The 20,846-nt window shown below is 38.7% G+C and overlaps 1 protein-coding gene across 2 annotated transcripts in view; it reads right to left on the bottom strand.

The window, feature by feature from the left end:
• The window catches only part of GOLM1 (golgi membrane protein 1), a 34,824-nt gene that overhangs the window by 6,522 nt on the left and 7,456 nt on the right, over positions 1 to 20,846 (bottom strand). The window contains exons 2-6 of one of the 2 annotated variants that reach the window (XM_058043317.1): positions 20,410 to 20,583; positions 17,726 to 17,905; positions 8,356 to 8,410; positions 7,276 to 7,378; positions 2,105 to 2,231 (exon numbers count right to left, since the gene is read on the bottom strand). In XM_058043317.1, coding sequence (XP_057899300.1) covers positions 2,105 to 2,231; positions 7,276 to 7,378; positions 8,356 to 8,410; positions 17,726 to 17,905; positions 20,410 to 20,538 — 594 coding nt within the window. In that variant the 5' untranslated portion in view covers positions 20,539 to 20,583. The remainder of the gene's footprint in view (positions 1 to 2,104; positions 2,232 to 7,275; positions 7,379 to 8,355; positions 8,411 to 17,725; positions 17,906 to 20,409; positions 20,584 to 20,846) is intronic. The other variant, XM_058043318.1, reaches the window with a different exon arrangement.

Genomic DNA, 20,846 nt, shown 5'->3' with positions numbered 1-20,846 from the left:
GTTGTATTTTCTTCAGCCAAGAAGTATACATCATTCTTCAAATTACAGAGCTCTAAGTAAAGCTGTTTAGTTATTAACCAACCAACACTCCATTTTTTTTTCTGTCTTAAGACAGACCTTCTATTACATAAGCACATACATCTTAAAAATAGGAATTACTCCAGCTTAAAACACTGGACAAAAACATACATAGATTTGTCAGGGTCATCTTGCACAAACTATAAGTATGCTTTTGTAAAAGCAAAAGGTTGATACTCTTGGGCAAGCAAAAAACTGAGAAAGTTACAGCTTGGCCAAAGAAACACTGCCACATAGTAGGGAACACAAACAGACAGAAATTATTTAGGCAATACCTATATTATCCATTAGCTCTTTTGAGATCAACCCATTTTATATATAAAAAGCATAAGAGAGAACCTGCTCTGCCTCACAGATAATCTGCTTTGAGTAAAAATTGCCTCCAACTATTCATTTTGTGCAGGAGACTGAAGTTGTCCTGCAGAGGGGCTTCAGTAAAATTCCTCAAGTACCTTCTCAGATAATTTATCTTGCAAACTGGAAATGGTAAAAAAACCCCAAAATGCAGAAACAAACAAAGGAATCTAGTGCAAGTAATTGTAACTAAAACCTATTGCAAAGCCACACTAAAAATTACGTTGACCACCTCTTTATTAGGGTCTTCCCTAGGTAAACTTTCTTAAACAAGATATATTTGACAAACTAACTATATCATCTCCAAATGATGCAAGTTCTATTTACTTACAATGATGTATTTATCATTTACTTTTTATCTACTTATTTGATACTGTTTATAAAAACTATCAACAAGAGCTGTAACTTTTATTTTAAGGTATAACTGGATAGCACTTCCTGTTTCTAATGCTTCTTTCATGTTGCAGCTTTCACATAGTGCGGGTTCCCAGAATAAAAGGTCACTTCAGTACAACACTTGAGTAGTTCTGTCTCCCCCATTTTACATAAAGGACTGGACACATACTGAAACCATTACCTATGGGAATCTGTGGGCAGATGTTTTAGCTGTCTTCTCACACGCTTTTTCACCTCTTTGTAAAACCAAGATTCATTCCTCACTGCCTTACCCTTTTCACTTCTGAAGCCATCAAATTCAGCCTTTTCCTAGCCAAATAAAAAAGGGTATATTCCACTAAACCTCCACTGCCTTTGTAATGAGAGTAGGCCACTCAGGTAGCGTGAAAGGCCCCACTGCAGTCACGTGTGAAAAGTCTAACTTCTAAAACCTTTGTTTCTTCAGTAATCCTGAAGAAAGAGCTATTTTGGTACAGAAATAAACTGGGTACTTTCCCACCCAAGAGCTTGACTGCCTCTCTCCAGGGCCATCCATATCAAGCTTAATAAATCCTATCCCTGACGAAATCCCGTATCAGTGAAGAAGCATGAATAAATCACATGTCATGACAACAGAATGAACTGAAATTACCTTTTCTCAGGATTTTCTGCCACCCTCTGCACCCCAGGAGAAAAAGCCAGCTAACACGCAGCCAACCTATTTGCCAAGCCTGACCTACTGCATTGCTGAACCTTCATTAGGTTCAGCAATGAATTCATGATTCTTTGGCTCAGAATATCTGACATCAAACAGCTACAATATTTGATTATCTCTTTATTCCTACAGTAAAATGCTGACATAAAGGACTTCTGTGAAAATTCATAGCTGATGATCTTTGGACTACAATATTCAGGGTTTGCTGCTTCTCTGAAGTGATTCACAGCTTATCCTCATCCTTAACACACAAAGCAACTAAGTACTTCAACAAAGTCAAAAGGTATTATTAACTAAAGTTCAGTTGTGTAAATATTCCTTAATGGAACCCACACCACTTCTGGCATCACCTCTCAAATTCTGACCATCTCAGAGACACGGTGATTTGGAATCTCTTGCAGGACATCTCTTTGTTCTGAATTTGAAATCACCCCATTTCCTACGGATCAGAAACATTCAACAAATGCTGAAGAAGTGAAAAATTTAATGAGATGGAGAAATGCTAATAGGACATAGCAGAAAGGTGAAGAATCAGTTAAGAATTTTTTAAAAAGTATTTTCAAGAAATTATCCAAACCATACCCGACTATCTTCTGCGACATCTTTGTTTTCTTTGATTTGTGGTACATCACTATTCTTTTTTCTAAGTTCATCTATCCTTTCTTCACATTGTTCTTTTAATTCTTTCATTTGGTTGATGCACTGTGAGCTGAAAAAAACACGAACAAGAAGATTAAATTTCATCAAGACTCTTCTATAGGGTGATTTTGTAAAATTATCTATTTTTTTTTCCTTCATATATTTATGCTTTTCTTTACGTTTTATTATTGCCTTAATTCTACTACCTGGTTTTACATTTGAGAAGTCACTAGGAAAAAATGAAGCACTGACCTAAGTCCTAAGGACAAATTCATAGAGCAGGCAAGTTCTATTGGAAGAAATTAATTTAAACTATTTTGTCTGACCAGCTCAACAAGCTACATGATTTTTCCATTGTGTGTTTGCTAACCGGTCAAGTCCAGGTAAGTTAAAATCAATTTTGATTCTCGAAGCATTTCTAGTGTGATTACAGAAATTCATATTTTGATTTTAGCCAGAAAGACAAAACAGAAAAGTACCAGCTGAAATAGAAAACAGATGTAATCTAGTGTTAGCAAACTGAACACACCTCCTCAGTATTTCAGCGAAGTGCAGCGCTGCAAGTTGTAACAAAACATATGTTACAGATGTGGAGTTCACTAGTAGCTACTGTAAGTTCCAGAAGGAATATATTCTAAAGATGCAAGCACTGTGTATCTTTTAACAAACTTTTAATAGTTACAAAGCACCATCAGGATCTCAACCTTTGTGACAGCAGTCTTCTATCTGCATCCATGCAGCCTGCCTTTCCCTCACAGCTCCCTAACTCCTAGCTAAGGTCTGCTGTTTGCAGCAGTGCTTTTCCTAAAGCTGCCAGGGCAGTGTTCTCCCCTTCTGTGGATGTGCTGGAGATTCTGTGCAAAGCCCAGGAGTTTCGTCAATCTGTTTCTCAAGGCAAGTGGCTGCAGTCAGGGCAAGAGGCTGCAGTCAGGGCAAGATCATCCTTTCTCTCCCACTCTTTTCATTAGCCATTTTATAGCTTTCAGTTTATATCAAAGGTAGAACAAGACCTAGTGAATAACAAACCAAGACAAGCATTATCCCATAATACACACGCAGAAGCCTTAGAAACTAGTCATCATGTGACCCCAAGTATGTTCTGACCCCACTGTGAACAGGAACAGCAATTTGAGTGGATCCCAATAACAAATGTGTCACACTAGGGGAAAACACATCAACCTCAGTATCCACTGCCCTGGACAGCCTGCCCAAGGAAGAGCAGGCTCTTGGCTGGGGACCACATTTTCTTTTCCATCTAATCTAATCTAGCAACAAAGAAGTTTCATGGGATTTTTAAACCTTTTCTCCTTTCTCTCTCTCATCTGTTTTTCCACTCAAACATAACTTCCAGTTTTTATATATACAATCACCTACAGGCCTTGCAAACACATCTTTCTGAATTCAAAACCTTTTCCAGCAACCTTTATACAACAGCATGGTCAACATACTGCAAGTTTCTCATCCCCATCACTAAGACTAAGAAGGGGGGTGAATTTCTCCTTATTCTGGCTCTGACCAGTCTTATTCTAACACTGGTCTAACACTGTCAATACCCTCCGCGCAACAGCAGCTGCTTGAGAGAGGCATGCTGCAGTTTCTCAAGCTGAAAATAAACTACTGTGTAATCCAAAGGAGTTTCCAGGCTACGTGCACTTTATCACAGCAAATGATTCATTTTTATTGCACTTTCACCCTTCTCCATCCCTGCCTTTCAAAGGCAAAAAATCCCTTCTGTAGTTCACACCAGAAAGGAAGAACAGTAGCAGATAGATATGCTAACTGACTTACTACCTTTATTATGACTTCTTGTAGACCAGACATTATTCTAACATCTGATTTGACAGTGCTAATACATGGAAGAGTCACGAAATAAGCCATGCTTTAAACTGGTGAACATCAAAGACAGTAAAACAGAGTAGGCTTGAGTTATACTCACATTCACTATTTTCTAAGAAATAAAAGAACATATTAATTGTGTAACAATTTGCAAGTTTGAAAAAGATGCAGTACACAGACAACCTGATGTCAGAGACAGAGTATTTGAGAAAGCTTGCACTTTGATCCCACAGTGCACATGAAAATAAAGCTCAGTTAACATCTGTGACAAACCCTCAGCATTTTAAGCTTATTATCTGTAACAGAATTCCCTTCTTTTAAATGAGACTTGAACACTCTACTCATGCTTACAACAGCTTCTAGAGTACACGGATAGCCTTAGTTTATCCATGCAGTTATGTAACAAACAAAGCTCTTTAGGAACAAAAATGCATTTGAATATTGGAATGTATTCAATAACAATTTCAAAAAATGAGTCCAGAGGCTTCTGTTTCACTCTGGCTGCTGCAGGAGAGAAGGGTCAGTGCGCCAGTGAGCCTTTGCTGTAGCAGCTCTAACCATGACCAGACAGCACTGGGCACAGTGCACACCAAGGGTACATTGTGAAGCTGACTGCGGAGGAATGTGCACTCCTTTTGCACACAACACCACTAAGGCAAGAGAGCTCCTGCTGACTTCTGCATGGAAAACACTAAGCTTGCTCCAAAAAATGCTAAGATGAAACTTCAAGACTCCAGTACAAAAAGACACAATGATTTTTTTTTTTCCTTCTAAGTTCATAGATTTTTGTTCTTATGCATTCCACATGCACAACTGCTTTTACCACTGTCTTCTACAGAACAGTAACTGAATGTTTAAGAAGAGTAATTTACAATGTGCCACTTGAAAAAGACATTTGACTTCTGTCATCTTTTTATAACATTTTCATTATTTTTATACAAATAATATGGTCTCTCTATTTTCTCACTGGGCACAGTGTACTTGCTACCTAAGGTGCAAAACCTTCATCCATGCAAATCCAGGTAAAACGAAGCACATAATCAGGTCTAATGCCACTTCCTGGCAAGGCAGATGAACAGAGAGGCAACACAGCAGTTTATTCCTAATTGGGAGGGGAGGAAGGAAGACAGATTAAAAATAACATTTGGAGTCTTTCCAATAATTCTTATTTTTCTAAGCCCACAATCACATTGGGAAAAGGCTGTTTGTAAGCATTTAAAGTGACAGTATTAAGCGAGCATGTAGCAAAGAGGAACATATGTAGCCAAGCACCACCACATATCCATTTCTGCAATTACTTAAACAATGTAAAGTTAGTTGTGTAAATTAGTTTAGCGGAGAAATATTCACATTGCAACATCCTCCCTAAAGGTAAACAACAAGCAATGTTTTAAAATTACATGCTCCTCCTAGAACTGTGTGAGTACTGCACAGTACTGAAGCTATAAATTATTTTATGAGAATTTGACTCCAAATTTCCTCACTTGTACTCTTAGGAAAAAAGTCTAGAAACAGAAAATGAACATTTAAGTATTTTGAAGCAAAGCTAGTGAAGGCAGCATTGCTCCTTGGCTGAGATAACTGCCTTTACAGACTCCCATGGAGGCTCTGCAGGGAATGGTGCACCTGCCTCAAGACCAGCCAGAAACGGACCAGCTAGCTGAGTCTCTGTTCAACTACCACATGGCTGATTTATCACACTTGTCTCTATACTTACCCTCATAAAAGCAAACCCATTTTTACCACTGAATCATGCTTAGCTCTTCACCTTGAGCCAGACCACACCTTGGAGCTATGCTGTCTGAATACAAACTTCCTCTGTTAAACAAAAGGGATTCTTTATGGTACACTACCACAAGCAAGGGGTGCTCTGTCAGTGATTTCCTCAACACAGCCATGCTTGTAAACACTTCACCAGATATGGGTAATAAACCTCCAAGTTTTCGTAAGCCAGACTAACGACATTTGCCACGCAGCACTTCCCTGTACGTGTATATCAATCCAGTGCTTAACAGGTGTACCTCTCATGTGGAGCATGACTGTCCAGCAGATAGAGATATCTGTGCTATATACAGATCTATTAGTTCCTGCTGATCTCAGACTTAAAAGACAACACTGGAAAACAGACTCAGTGACTAGCACAGAACGATTAACAGAGGTCCATGGGTCTCAGGTCTGTCATTTAGCTAAACAGCCAACAGACAGTGCTTAACAACCAGGGTACACAACAAACTCGGGGGGAGAGGCCCCTTAACACACAGCTTATTGAAAGGCAGGTACAAACTAAAGTTTCTTCCTTTTCCTTTTCTGTTAGAAGTCTTAAATTTTCCACTAATGTAATCCATCCAGGTAATCTTTATTGCATGAGTAATAATCCAAAAAAAGGTGACAACCAACTGGTAATCAGTAAGTATCACAGAAGCACTAGCATTAATCTGCAATTCTAAGGTGGAGGGAAAAATAAAAATAAGAAAATATTTACTTCAAGTGTAGCCTGCAGAATTCAAGTTATTTGAGTGTCATGTTCCACTTTCAGTTATAATTCCTACAAACCTGGCTAAATAATGGCTGCTGAAAAAATACCTATCACAACAATTACATTCTTGATGGAACATCATTATGAGAACATACAAACAGTAAATTCTAATGATTTTTTATATCTATGCACATGGGGGAAGATATTACAGATTGTGAAGGCAGGTAGAAGAAACAAGAATATTACTGAGCAGAAAGAACTGAGGAGAAATTCCTAGAAATACCAGAAATGTGTGTTTAGTATAAGGATACTGATAAGTAACTTTCAGTTATCCATGCTTTAAAATTCAGTGGGAAATATTAAGAAAAAGCCATAACTAGGTATGTCATGTAAAGTAGAATACATGAGTTTGATGGTACCAGAAATTCCCAAGACCTCTGTCAGTTCAATAAGGTACAGCTTCTCATCAGGTATTCCCCTACCTCAATTCAAACTTCTTCACAGTTTAACTTCTTGCTGTTTCAATTTTCCCACACAATTCTTAAGTGATAATATTGCTACCTTTATTCTCTTGCAATAAAAGGAATATCAAGAAGTTTCCGGGCATAGAGAAGAAAAACTGTGGAAAGTTAATGCTATTCTCCAAGATCAACTGTGAGCAATTTTAGATGAGTCAGATGTTACTGGTCTCTTTAAAAACATGTATTTACTAACAGAGCTATGGCTAACACAGGAGTACTCTGGGTTATAACCAAGTCACCTACAATTTGGGAAGTCAAAATTTCCTAAAGAACATACTTACAGATCATATGAGAACTTCCTCTGAAGGTTAGTCTGGTTCTTCTGAAACCAGTAAACATCCAGCTGTAGCTTTCCATATTCCGTCTGCAACTCTTTCAAGTGTTCTGGTCAAAGCAGGATTAAAATACACATTAAGATACATATATACATATAGATTCTAAACCAGAAACATCAAGAAACAAATTTGCAATAACAATGCTAAATTTATTCATCTGTCATGCAAACTGCTTTTCATAAACAAATGCATAGATAATTGTTGAATTTATTCAACAAGGGTGCATGGGATCTGGTAAGAATAACCTTTCAGCATAATATATTGGCAAAACAGTATAATACATATTTTTACCTACTTTTCCTCTTAAGGAATACACAGAACTGATATGCAAACCCTGCTAAGTTGCAGTCTGGAAAACCTTTACATTTGTGAAATCATAATCACAGCACAATATAAAACAGCATTCACATTTATCAAGCTTGCAATGCTTCCCTGAATAATATGTAATGTATACCCATGTTCCTTAGCAACAGAGGCATCTATGATTTAGTGTTTTCTTCCTGATAGAAACCTCTGTGAGATGGCATCAGAAGACAACACCACAACATACATACTTCATAGGATTCATTCCCAATGTATTCCCCCAGAATACATTGCTAACAACAATTTTGAAACACTACCATGATTAGAAATTATTTAGACTGACTTTTTAAATTTAATATAGGATTTGTGAATTCCTCTGGTGCTAAAATGCATGACCCCACACCTCAGGGAAGAATGCAAGAATATGTTGCCAGGTAAAATGAAGAAAAAAATTATGTAACTTAGTTCTATTTATATTCTATCATAAGAGTCAGGAGTACTACATCAAGCACTACATAGGCAAATCCTCCTACTACTGTGGCAGATTAGACTGACACTTAACTGGAACCTTGCAGATGAAATATCTAAGTCATAGCAGCTTCTGTACCACCCCCATGACTTGAAGAAAGGCAGCATTCACCTAAAACCACAGAAAAATCCAAGTCTTAAAAACAGGGAGCCTAAAAATCAGTATGAGAGAGTCATAGGGGTACCACAACATACCTCGTAGACTCTGAATCAGTCGATCATTTACTGTGATGTTACTCATCAGCACTGCCTGAAAGAAGCAGAAAAAAGTCCAGTGTTTTAATTGCAAAGGACCTGTATTACCATTATAAACAACACCTATCAAAGCACTTGTAACAAGATCTACCTTTTGTGCGCCACAGTTTTGACAGTGTCACAGTTGAACAAAACCTTTTAGCTGCTTTAGAGATCTCCTACTGCAAACAACATTCACTTTAACCCAGATTTTCCAGTATAGGGGAGTGAGGGAAGATATCACCACACAAATGAAAAGAGGAAAAATGTAAAGGAATTTATAGATACTAAAATTGCATGTCACTTTATTTTAATTTCATCTCATTACTGGAGTCACAGTCAGACTTTATTTATCTCTTGAAGGAAGAACACAACATCACAGCTCACAATCAATTACCCTCTCACTCAGGAATCAATACACATGTATTCAGGCATGCAAAAATAAGCTATGAAAGCATTCATCATTCAGCATAAAGCAACTCCATGAAAGCAATGTGAAACCCTTGCATTGTATCCCTTTTGTACCTTTCTTCTCGATTGCTTTCATGTTGGAGTGGCCTTCCTCCACTCCTTCACTTTGCTCGCCCTCTCATTCTGAAGAGGCAGTCAACATAGGAACACGTTTCGTCTATTCTTTCATCAATCTCCATCTACCATTTCATATACACACATCCCCCAAAACACATGAAAACTGAATCAAGTCACAGCTAAGTGAAATTATTCCTGTGAGGCAGATGCCAGGATAACTCAGATTCACATGCATAATTTAGCAAGTCTGGTGCACAAGAGTTCTTAAGAATACAAAAAGAGATCCACTGACTCTTCAGAAACAATCCAGTCCAGCCTTAGGAAGGCATTTCTCAGGCTTCATTGTCAGTTTCCCTACTATCCTTGTCCTGAGAACCCTCAGGGTTCTTCAATGGTCCCAGAAATCAACTCCTCTGTTGCCCAAAGTTTCTGCTCTAGTATTGATGTGTGTGTATGTCCACACCCAAAAAGAAGTTGCTGCATCCACTCTGTCTGCCCAAGTCACCCTGAAACACTGACAGCATTGTTGGTGCCTTTCTTCCCAAGGCTACAGTAGTAAGAGCCAGCTGATTGCATGAGTGCAGCGTTCAATAAAACTGAGTGGAACAGGACCCAGCAGGGCAGTAGATTTGTCTTCGAATGACCCTTTAAAGAGTCACACTTCACAGAGGTGGTCATTCAGCTGTTGCTAAGTATTTCTACACCATTCTGTATGTACAGCTGTTTTGTGAACACCACCATGAAACCTCAAGAAAAAAAGGTCATGCTGTAGCAAAAAGAAATTCAAAAAACAGTAACAACTTGTATGTAGGATCGTTTATCTCTCCCTCTCCTTTCTCATAGGATAGGTAAATAAGAAATTCACTCTTTTTCACTGGTTTATTAGGAAAAGGAAATTAATGTTTCACTGGAAATTCCAAGTTTTGCTATTGTGTGGACAATGTAGCCAGGTTGTTCCAGGATTACTACCTTCAGGATAATACAGCATTGGCCACTACCAGAAACTATCAGTGGACTAGAAAAATCAGCATGATAGAGCAATTTATAATTGTATATTCTTAGAGTTTTTTGTGGGGCTTTGTTTGTTTTGGTTCTATTTATTGGGGGGAAAGGGGAGGGACGAGTGGGACTGAATGGGGGGGGTCCTTAAAATCAAACTCCTAAATGCCAGGATCACTTATGTGACAGTAAAACATACAAGTGTTACATGTTTTGAACATTAGGACAATAATAACTGTGATTAGCTGAAGTAAGAAAAATTACTTTCCACATTAAAAAAAAGTCTCTTTGAATCACAGCAGGGAAAAAAATAAGTCTGCCTTGGCCTCCATGGATTGCATATAAAACTTCCTTTTGGCAATGCCACACCTATCTCCTTGAAAATGTGGGCAACAGTCCAGGCAAAAACCTGTTAAATCCTAGTTAGCTGTTTAACTTGAGCAGGAAACACTGTTTAATAATTTACAGCACAGCACTGCAACTGCCACCTTCCAATCACACTAAGTCAATAACATCAGGCTTTCCATTCTTCCTCCTATCATTCAAGTGTTAACGAATTTTCAATTTGTGGCTGTAAATTAAGCAAACATTATTTACTTTTGGGGTTTTATGCTGGTCAAGAATGAAAACTGCTGGGAAGTACTCAGCAGACACATGCCAATACTCAGTTCTAGAAAGAAAATCACATTTTAAACTTCATTTAGCCCAGAAAACAATAGCTATAATCCCCAGGAGCAAAAAATCCAGCTTTGGAAAAATTCCCCTATTACCACACCAAAATCTGATATTCTGTGATACAGTAAATCTATAATATAGCTCCAGCTTATTCTACTCGTAAACATGTTTGCACAGAAGTCTTTATGACTACCAAAGAGGAAAAAACCAAATCTTTTGATTGAAGACAATGCTGTGGACAGCAGCACTTCAGACATCAAAACTCAAAAGTCACACTTCCACCAATAGTGTGGGAAACAAACTGCTCCAGCTGTACAGCAAATTTTTAATAATAGCAGCTGAATTGTTTATTATTCACCACAGAACATGCCTACATAAGTATTATTCCAGTTAAGAGACACAAAGCTAAAGCTACTGTTTAAAAATAATCGAGCATAATGCAGAAATATGCATGAGGAAGCTTTGAGATAAATTATTTGAAGGGTTTTTTTTGAGCACATACTTTGGACTATGTAAATTCATTTGATCTGAATAATGCTGAACAGTATTCTCCATACACATATTCATTGGAGGTACTACTTCAGTAACTCCTCCAGCATTTGCTACTGTCAAGAACCAAGCTAACCCAAGCACATTGAACTGCCATGTGTCCTTTCTAACACTGACTGTATGTGGTGGGTGTAAAAGCATAATTAGTATGTATATAAAAGCATAATTGCAACAGAAAAAGAGAAAGGAAATAGTTTGATAAGCATAAACACTAAAACTTAAGAAAAAAGGGGCTTTGCATACACAAATATAGCACAAAGGAGAAAAAGATAAGCCACAGAATCAGTAACTCAACTGGTAAGAACAAAACCAACTGTGAATAAAGCAGGATGGGAAGGTAAAATTTATACATGCAGAAACATACATTTATAATTAACCAGGGAAAAGGAGGGCACTTATTTAATTATTAACTCAAACTGATTTAAGTCCTTCCAGCAAAGAGAAAGAGCGGCTCTGTCTTGTATGCTCCCACAACTCCCCACACTACCCTGGCATTAGCATGAAAATAATGCTGGCAACACACTCATCTTTTAGTTATTGTTCAGTATCGCTTGCACTAAGACAAGGATTGGCCTGTTTCCCATGCCCTGCCAGCCAGCAGGTGCACAAGAAACCAGGAGGAAGCTCTGTCAGGCATCCCAAACTGGCCAAAGGGACATTACTTACCACAGAACATAGGGACAAAGTGCGGGAGCTGGCCAGGAGGCATTGATAGCTGCTGGGGGACAACTTGGGCAGCACCATACAGCACGCACTGAGCAACTGGATTGTGTATATCTTGCTCTGTTGGGTTTTATTCCTCTCAGTTATCAAACTGTTCTTATCTCAACACAGAGTTTTCTTCAAAAATCTAGAGGGAGATGTGGAGAGTGAGGAAGCGTCTGCATGATACTTACTTGCCAGCTGGTGTTAAAACATGAGAATTTACCACAAAAAGTCTTATTGGTTCCAGGCCAAGAGACTAACAGCCAAACTATGTATTAGTGTATGGGGAAAAAGTTGATAAATATGGTTTTAAGGAAATATTTCTCTTTAAAGTTGATCATTGTGTTGCACACTCACTTATACTTCAGTGGAGGCACATCAATTAAGTAAGCCTTGGAACAAACTTCAAGCTCAAAATGGAGGAGATATTGTTCATTGAAACCTATGTCCCAATAAAGGAATTCCATTCAGAAATTGCACTTTTCCTCAATAAACATAAAAAAAACCCCACCCAATCAACAAAAGAACCCCAAACAAATGAACAACCCACGCACCCAGCAAAACCCAAACCCAAAAAACCACTTCTGTACAGTAGTTCTGCCAAAAATCTGAGACTCAACCTTGTATCACAGCCTGTGACAAAAGCAATCTAGGTTCTGTTTAGTCGCAGAGGACACAAGGACATGCATACCATGACATGTTGCAGTTCTGCCTCCAAAACCACCAAAATTGCAAAGTTAGTTTCTTAATGTTTAAGCACAAGAGGGTTGGTATTTGACACACACAAATAAAAATTACTATTACAGGTACTGGGCAACAGCAAGTAGATTGGAGAAAAAAAAGCCCCATGAAACCACAGGACTTTCACTTCACTTTATTCATTTCCCCTCATTTTACATTTAACAAAAACCCAAATAGTAGGCAATGTAAGCAAAACAAAATAATATGATATGAGAATATTAATTAAAAACTTCCACAGGTATATCTAATGCACCTTCTGACTTTTATCCATTCATTTAGCTGTGAAGAGGTAGCAACATTCCAAGAGTTAACTTCAAACTACATATGCACTAAATTCCCCCTCTCTAGTTTAGCTAGCCTCAGACCACCCTTTTTTTCTTTCCATCACGTGAAGATATATTTTGAACAGAAGTGATCTTCTAGACTTCTGCGTACCAGTTATGAGGAAGCATACTGACTTCCCTTGATAATCTAGTAATATTGTGCTGCGGCAAATATGGGACATGAGGCAGTGCTCTCCTACCTCAAAACTTTTCCAAAACTAGAACATGCAGCACTGTTTGGGCTGGAAAAAAAATTCAAAACCCAAAATAGATATAGACTTCAGTGAAAAAGAAAAGGTACCTTTCTACTCTCTCCTACAGACTACTGTAATTCCTTCTGAGTGGAGTCGACTCCCTGCATACCAATAGGTACTTTGTGTCAGAAGACTGCTAGGAATTGAAATTTTCCCAGAGGGAGGGGACCAGAGAGCAGCTGTGGCCAGTGTTAAAAGATACTGAGCAACAGGACAGTGACATGCTTCACATAGAACATACAAATCTTGGCCCTTCTCAGTAAAACAAGATTTGGGTAGGAGAAGATTTATGTAAATCCAAAGAAAACTACCAACTGCAAAATCATACTCATGCATTTCAGAGATATTAAACACATTGTTGCCCTGTTATGCTCCTCAAAGAGACTTCTGTGGCTCTGCAAATCCCAGAAGCTGCAAGTCCTGAATAACAACCACATAGAATATACAGATTAGAAACAGCCTTTTTGCACTCCTGAACTGTTGTTATTGAGTGTTTAAGTAAGACTACTTGTTCTCATCACTCTACTTCTGCATGGAATAGCAGAAGCCATTTCCTAAATCTACACTAATCCTTAAAAATTCAAGCAGGTGTTTTTAAAAATAGACTGGGGGCAATAGTGTTTCATACACACTCAGACCTAAGAAAATAACTACAACAGTAATTTTCCAGAACTACACTGCCCCAGTGAATGGTGAGCCCACACAAGCATAATACTCCATTACAGTATAACAGGCTCAGACTACCAACCTTCTATGCCCTCATCCTTCAAGTAGCACAGAGACAGTTCTACTACAAAAGAAAGCAGATTTAACTCAAAGTGATTACTGCACTGCTAGTGACAATGACTTTAACTGAGCAAAACATCTTACTGGTGTTTTGGCTTGGTATGAAAGTAAATCAGAACTGTAATTATTCTGGGTTTTATCAGCAGAGTAATAAGACACAGTGAGCAGAGATAAAGTGCAGTTATGATGTGTCTCAAATGTTACTTGTGACTTGCTCTTGGTTAGAAGTCCAGATTGTGTGTCTCTCATATGTGAGCTTCCTCTACAGACAAAAGAACCGTAATTTCTTCCTCAAAAAGTGGAAGGTTTGAGAGGGACCAGTCATTCCTACAGAACTGCTGAAAGCATTTTATTTTTCTTTAAGAACAGCAAGAACTATGCAAACTCTTATTTACGACTCAAATTATATTATTATTATATTATATTAAAACGACTTTAGTTAGTTATAGTCTGTAAAATGCTTGTAAAGTGGGTTGAGAGTATCAGGATTCAGATTTGCATTCATTCTTCCTGACTAGGTAAATACTGGCCACTAATTCTCACAGAGTAAATGTTCAGTTCAAGGAGAAAGTTTCCCACAATCAGAAAGGGTGAATTCATTACTTGCCTCCCAGGAATCCTAGATTCCACTGGAATCTATGGAGCCAAAAAACAAGGATATATGCTTATATCCTTTATATACCTTCATATCTTACACACTCAAGATATGAACATACAAAATACATTTATACATGGACAGAGATACACACAAACAAAAAATCACTCAGATGCTGACTTTTCTTATATTCCATATCCCTCTGTAAAATAACCTCTGATCCTAGACAGCTTCTTCCAATAAAGGTCATTAGTGAGCAGAATTAAGGTTTCCCTATCTTCCCTGCCACCCTATCCGAGGCATTCCTGAATTACAGTGGATGAATCCATAGCAACTTGGCTGATGTCTTCTTTTTACAAATGCACAGCTTTCCAGCAAAACAGCTCTCCCTACTCTTAAACTAGAGTTGGAAAACAAACAGCATATCCACAGGACATTTGCTGTGTGTCACAAGAAAAGCAAATTTTGAATTTGATACAAAATGGTGCACAGGCACATACCTGCTCACCCTACCACTTGAGGCTCCTGAGTGAGACACATGCTCTTCTCCAGTCACAGAAAGCAGAAGTCAGGAAATTAGTCCAATGCACCACTTCCCTAGGGTATAACTTCCTGGGGTTTCTAAGCAAGCTTTATAGACTGAACAACTGTATTTTAGGGAGATAGAGGGAAAAGAATTTAGGAGGTAGGAATTTCAACTTCATTGGCCCCACAATCTACCTTTCCCAGCATCCCACCTCTAACACTGAAAAGCCAAATGAATTCCAAGGCAGCCATAAAGCACAGTATTTTCCAAGCAGCAGCTGCCTGTCTGAGGAACACATGGAGATAGAGCAAACACCTTGGAAGTGGGTAAGGTGTTTGTCCAAGGCCATCCATTTGCTTGTTAACCTACACAGACACACTGTAACTGGGTATTATGGATGCCACACCACCTATTGCATGAAGAGCACTACCTTCTGCTCAGTCTGAATTACAACTTGATCATGGCATTTGAGGCACATCAGTGAATGCAGGACAACCCTGCCTTTCCTCTCCAGCCACAAATATTTTCTGTACCATTTGGAATCCTGAAGATGACTGTGATGATTCTCCTCTGCTGACCCTTGTACAGCCTGTAAATTGCACTCTGGATTCCTGTAGAGAAACTACTGCACAGATTTGGTGACCTTTGCTCCCCTCAACGCATTTCACAGCACTTCAAAACTCCACTGGTAACCCTCTCCACAGTACAACAATCAACCCAGTGTAATTCTAAGTTGCTTTGTAACTTTTGCCTTGTCATTCACCCTTGCAATATCACTGTCTGACCACACGGCTGCATAATATCTCTACAAGCCACTTCAACTCCAGGTGTGAACGTGTTCACTTCTCTCCCTCGCCTTTATCACCAGCTCTTTCAAGAGAAAACTCCAAGATAACTCAGAAGAAAGACTTTCTTTTCCAGAAGCCACATTGACTCTTCCCCAGACACCACATTCCACCCCATGTCCAACAGCAGTTCTGTAAAACCCCTGTTACTACTTCTCCTGGCATGGAGGCCACATTTTATGAACAGTTCCCGTATGCCCACTAGGCTCAAAAACACCACAAGGAAAGTGGATTGCGTGCTGCCACCTAACACTCATCTGATGCCAGAAATCTGAAGCAAAAAGATGGCACATCATGCTTGGCAGAAGCAACATTTCATTCACTAAACTTTTCTAAGAACTCCTGGATGAGGTCCTGTCACCATCTCTCAACACTTGCCCCTCTTGCTAGCCTGTGCTGAAAATTCTCTGGCCAGCCCTTTCAGTGTCTTTTAGTAGCTCTGGCAATACCTGCCTATAGAAAGGAAGCATAATACTCCATTACATTTGCCCTTTTCTTACCTTTGAATTTTATTTTTTCCACTCGTGCATGTGTTTTCACTCCCTGTAGGACTGAAGCAGAAAGCAAGAAAATGCCACAGCATTCAGTAGCAACACCCAATAACAGGAGGCAGAAGTGACAAGATTTGATTACTTACTTGAATACTGTCTGAATATTCTGAGATATTTTTTTTAAAAATGCACACATTGAAAAAAATAAATAGATAAACTATACCTCATCTTTTTAAAAGTATATGGAAGGACTGAACACAGGGAGAAGAGAGAAATTATCAAGGATACAGGTTTGTCTCAAAAGAGGTAAAAAGAATTGGTTTATTATTTCCTGGAAGACTTGGGGTAAAGATTATTTCAAAATAAACTAATGATGTATGACATTGATGCAAGCATTTTACCTTCCATTTTTAATCAATTTTCGTTCCTCTAAGTTCTTCAAAGATAAATCTGGTTATATTTTTCTCAGGCAACACATTTCGAGGAACAAACCATTCCCTTACAGTGAACCTGCTACCTGAAGAGTACCTATCACCATGACAAGATGTGCCTTCTGAAGGTAATAGTCCTGGAAAGCTGATCTATAAACTTCAGTCACGAGACTCTATGAGAGAAGCAATTGAATACTCTCAACTAAATGCTTCTGTGAATAGGGAGAAAATGGATATTACTGACTAGCAACTGCAATCAAAGCGGTATCTGCAACACAAGCAAAATACGTAGCAAAGCAGTTTGCAAAATACTACACGCAGGAATCATACACACTGCTATTTAAATGGATTTGTTCACATTCTTCACAAAGGAATACCATTCCCCTGGTGAAGCTGAACTGTTAGGAGCACTGCCGTGAAAGTCGCACCTTCTCATATCTTCCCAATACCATTAAGTTTTTGAGGCAGAAAGCCAAGATGCCACAAAATTTTTAAAGCATTTAGAAATAAATGTCAACCATTTATGCTTACAAATATATTTGGGAATATATCTCTTAGTCCATCTTCCTATTTTTCCTAATTTTTAAAACATTACTGTACAGGAAAGAAAGTGAAGGGACAATCCAAGTATGGTAACAATTTATAGAGAGGATAAGAGTTTTATTCAGAACTGCTGTTACTTGCACTTTTTAGTATTTCAAAATTATACAACAAATGCTAAAATGTCCACTCAAGGTCCATTTTCTCAATATCAATCAATATAAAATGTTTTGCCACACCAGCATTGTCTGTAAGCTGCAACATGTGAGCACCACTTCCCACTGCAGAGTGTGTCTTGGTAAACTACAGTCTCACAGAAAACTGTGGCTAGGAAAAGTCCTACCTTCTCTTCCTGATGTGCTCTGTTCGCATTTTCCATCTGAAAGCTGTGCAAGGACTGGATTTTGTCAATCTGCTGTCGCTGCTTCTCTAGCTCCCCTTGGAATTCATTCTTTTTTTGTTCCACAGCACCCCTCTCTGCTGCTGCCCTGCGGACTTTGCCTTCCAGATCCATGACGCGACCCTGAGGAAGAGCAGATTAGCCAAAGCAATCAAAAAATGCTTCCCCCTTGCCCGAATCTTGTCCAATATATTCAAGGAATAGCAAATAGCGCTAACAATGCAGATATCACAAAAGTCCTGTGTCAGCCAGGGATTCTAGTCATACACACAGACACACACTTCCATGGTTTTACATAAATTAACAGGAGTGCATATTTTGTAAAGACTCTAAAATTTCTGTTAAAGATGAGAAAAATTAAAAGCTCAGTACTTGAGCATAAAAAAACCACCCAAAACATAAACATTAGAAAGATTAGAAACTACAGTCTTTCTGAAGTCAAGGTCAAACAATTTTTTAAATTTAGCCCATACAATTCTGACAGCTTTACACTTCTCAGTGTTGACCCCAAACTAACTCAGTGTGGAAACTCAGTTCTCAAACCAATCTGATTCCCTGAAAGATCTAGAAAAGAGTAGAGGGAGGACAACACTGCCCAACTTTTACATGAACAATTCACATATAGCTATTATACAAAGACATATATGAGAAAAATCCATTCATTCATAAACAGAAAATCATCATTCCTCTTGACTGCTTAAAGAACAGCTACAGTCAGAATAAAATTCAACACCATCACATCCTGTAAGAGGCATACGCTAAGGAATCAAGCCTCATGTTTTTGCATTCTTTCCTCCTCCCCCCACCCCTCTTGTTTGTAAGTACCAATTTAGTTTTGCAGGACGTTGTTTCAAACATTTTGGGTTGAAATTGTTCTTCACAGCAACTAGGAATACAAAAACCTGCAGGGGGCTGGGGATATCAACAGAATGAAAAAAGACCTGGTGATTCCAGGTGGGCTAAAAATTAAATATAATAAAAACTGCACATGTTCCAAGACTCCAAGAAAATCTTCCAAATCTCCTTACACCACATATGTAGCGTGTCATGTCCCACCTACCCTGCCTCTCTGCCACAGAAATAAAGAAAAGAGAGAGGAGTCAGAGGGAAAAAAAAGGAAAATTACTTGCAGTTTAGCTGGAATAGCAAGGAAAAACACTCCTTCCATTTCAGTCATAACACCTGCAAAATCCTGCCAACAAACAAATGGGTCTAGAGAGAGCTTCAGAAGCTCCATCCATGTTCAGCTATGCTTTTATTCCATTCAGACTGTGTGACCATGCCAAACTGAAGTAATTTTCAGGCTAACTTTAGGAGAAATGTGTAAGATGGCACAGTGTACCTGTAGTAGTACCTGAGGACCTTGTGTCTCTAGGTTATGGAGATCAAAATGAATCTGTGGCATATTTTTCTCTCTATCAGCTGCTTCATGGCTGTGCAGCAACACTTCAGTAGTACTGACACAGTTACTACCTATTGGTAGCCACCACCCTGAGGCCACTGACTTAAGGGAAAGCAAGGGATGACCAGGGTCTCAGAAGACATAAGACACACCCTTAACCACATGGCCAGACTCAAGTGCCCTTGTTTGAATACTGCCAGTTCTGAGGTGAAAGAAACAGGAGTTCAACTCCTTCTGTTGACAGTACTCAGCTGTCCACTCAGTACTAAAATTTGGCTCAGTTACAAAGAGCATACAAATTCACTGGATAAACTGGGAAGGAGCTCTCATGAGCCACGTTTAATCAACATGTTGTTAGTTTTTAGGTCAGCTTGTTAAAAACACTAACAAAAGAAAAGGAAAAAAAAAAAAGAAAAAAAAGAGGGGAAAAACTCTCCTGCAGAGATTGTCACAAACCAGAAATTAGACTCACATATCCTATATCAGAACAGATGGTCCAGAAAGGATTAAAACCTAAGCTCAACAGCCACAAAAAATACAGTTATCATCAGAAAAATATAGTTATCATCAGACAAGGCAATTATTACATGTGACTTGTATGTTCTTCTTCAGAAAGATGACTAAGAAACACAAATTCAGATTTCGTTTCTGAAATAGCCACATTTCCTTGTACAGTATGCATACAATGCTATTGGTCATGGATAAAGACAAATCTAGGAATATCAGTGTGCTAGCTTTGACTGGGACAATTTTCTTCACAGTGACTGGTATAGGGCTCTGTTTTGGATTTGTGATGAACACAGGGTTGATAACATAAAGATGTTTTTGTTATTGCTGAGCAGGTCTTGCAAAAGCAAAGGTCTTTTCTGCTTTGTGTACTGCCATGATGGCAAGGAAGTTGAGGGTGCTTGGGAGGGGACAAAAGAGGATGGCATTTATCACATCTTTAACGTGAAACAGCACAAGACAGCTGAACGTTTTGTGAGAGCAGAAGTAACAAGTATCACACATGCAGGTGTGTTCAAGTTTTGGGTTCCTCTCAGGTACAAATAGGCATTCGTCCCATTTCCCCACTACTGATAAGCAACGACTATAAAATTTGTGGAAGTTCCTACAACAAGCTGAAGTTCCTGGCTCGCCACATGAAGGAGAATCATCCTTCTCATGAACTACGTTTACTACTTGCAGAAGTACAAAGTGACATGCAGATCAAAAGAAACATTACCTGCAGATCCATGCTGCGAGAACTTGCAACCCAGTAATTGAAACCCAAAACAATTATGCACGCCACGAGCGCAGCCACGAGGAGTGGTGGAGACTTCATCCCGCGACAGCTGTTTCCAAGTCCTACCATTTCAAGAAGAGAACAAATCTGAAGAATCACAGCAAGTAGGGAAACCTGCAAATTAAAAAGGGCACATTGTGCTGCATCCCAAACTACAGCTATTTTATACATACAATAATGTATAATACAGCCTATCAGCTGACTGCAAACAGTAATGCAACAGCTGTCAGCTGACAGGCTTACACCCAGCAAGGAAGGTAAATGTACTAGTGTTGACCTGTCTAGATATTTGCATCTGAAAGACAAAGAAAGGTCATCTTAGCATATACACTATTAGCTTGTACATAAAGCCTCACGCGTTCTTGAGGGAGATGTCT

The sequence above is a fragment of the Melospiza georgiana genome, chromosome Z, assembly GCF_028018845.1.
Source record: "Melospiza georgiana isolate bMelGeo1 chromosome Z, bMelGeo1.pri, whole genome shotgun sequence".
Taxonomy (NCBI): domain Eukaryota; kingdom Metazoa; phylum Chordata; class Aves; order Passeriformes; family Passerellidae; genus Melospiza; species Melospiza georgiana.
This window is presented reverse-complemented; position numbering and strand designations above follow the sequence as displayed.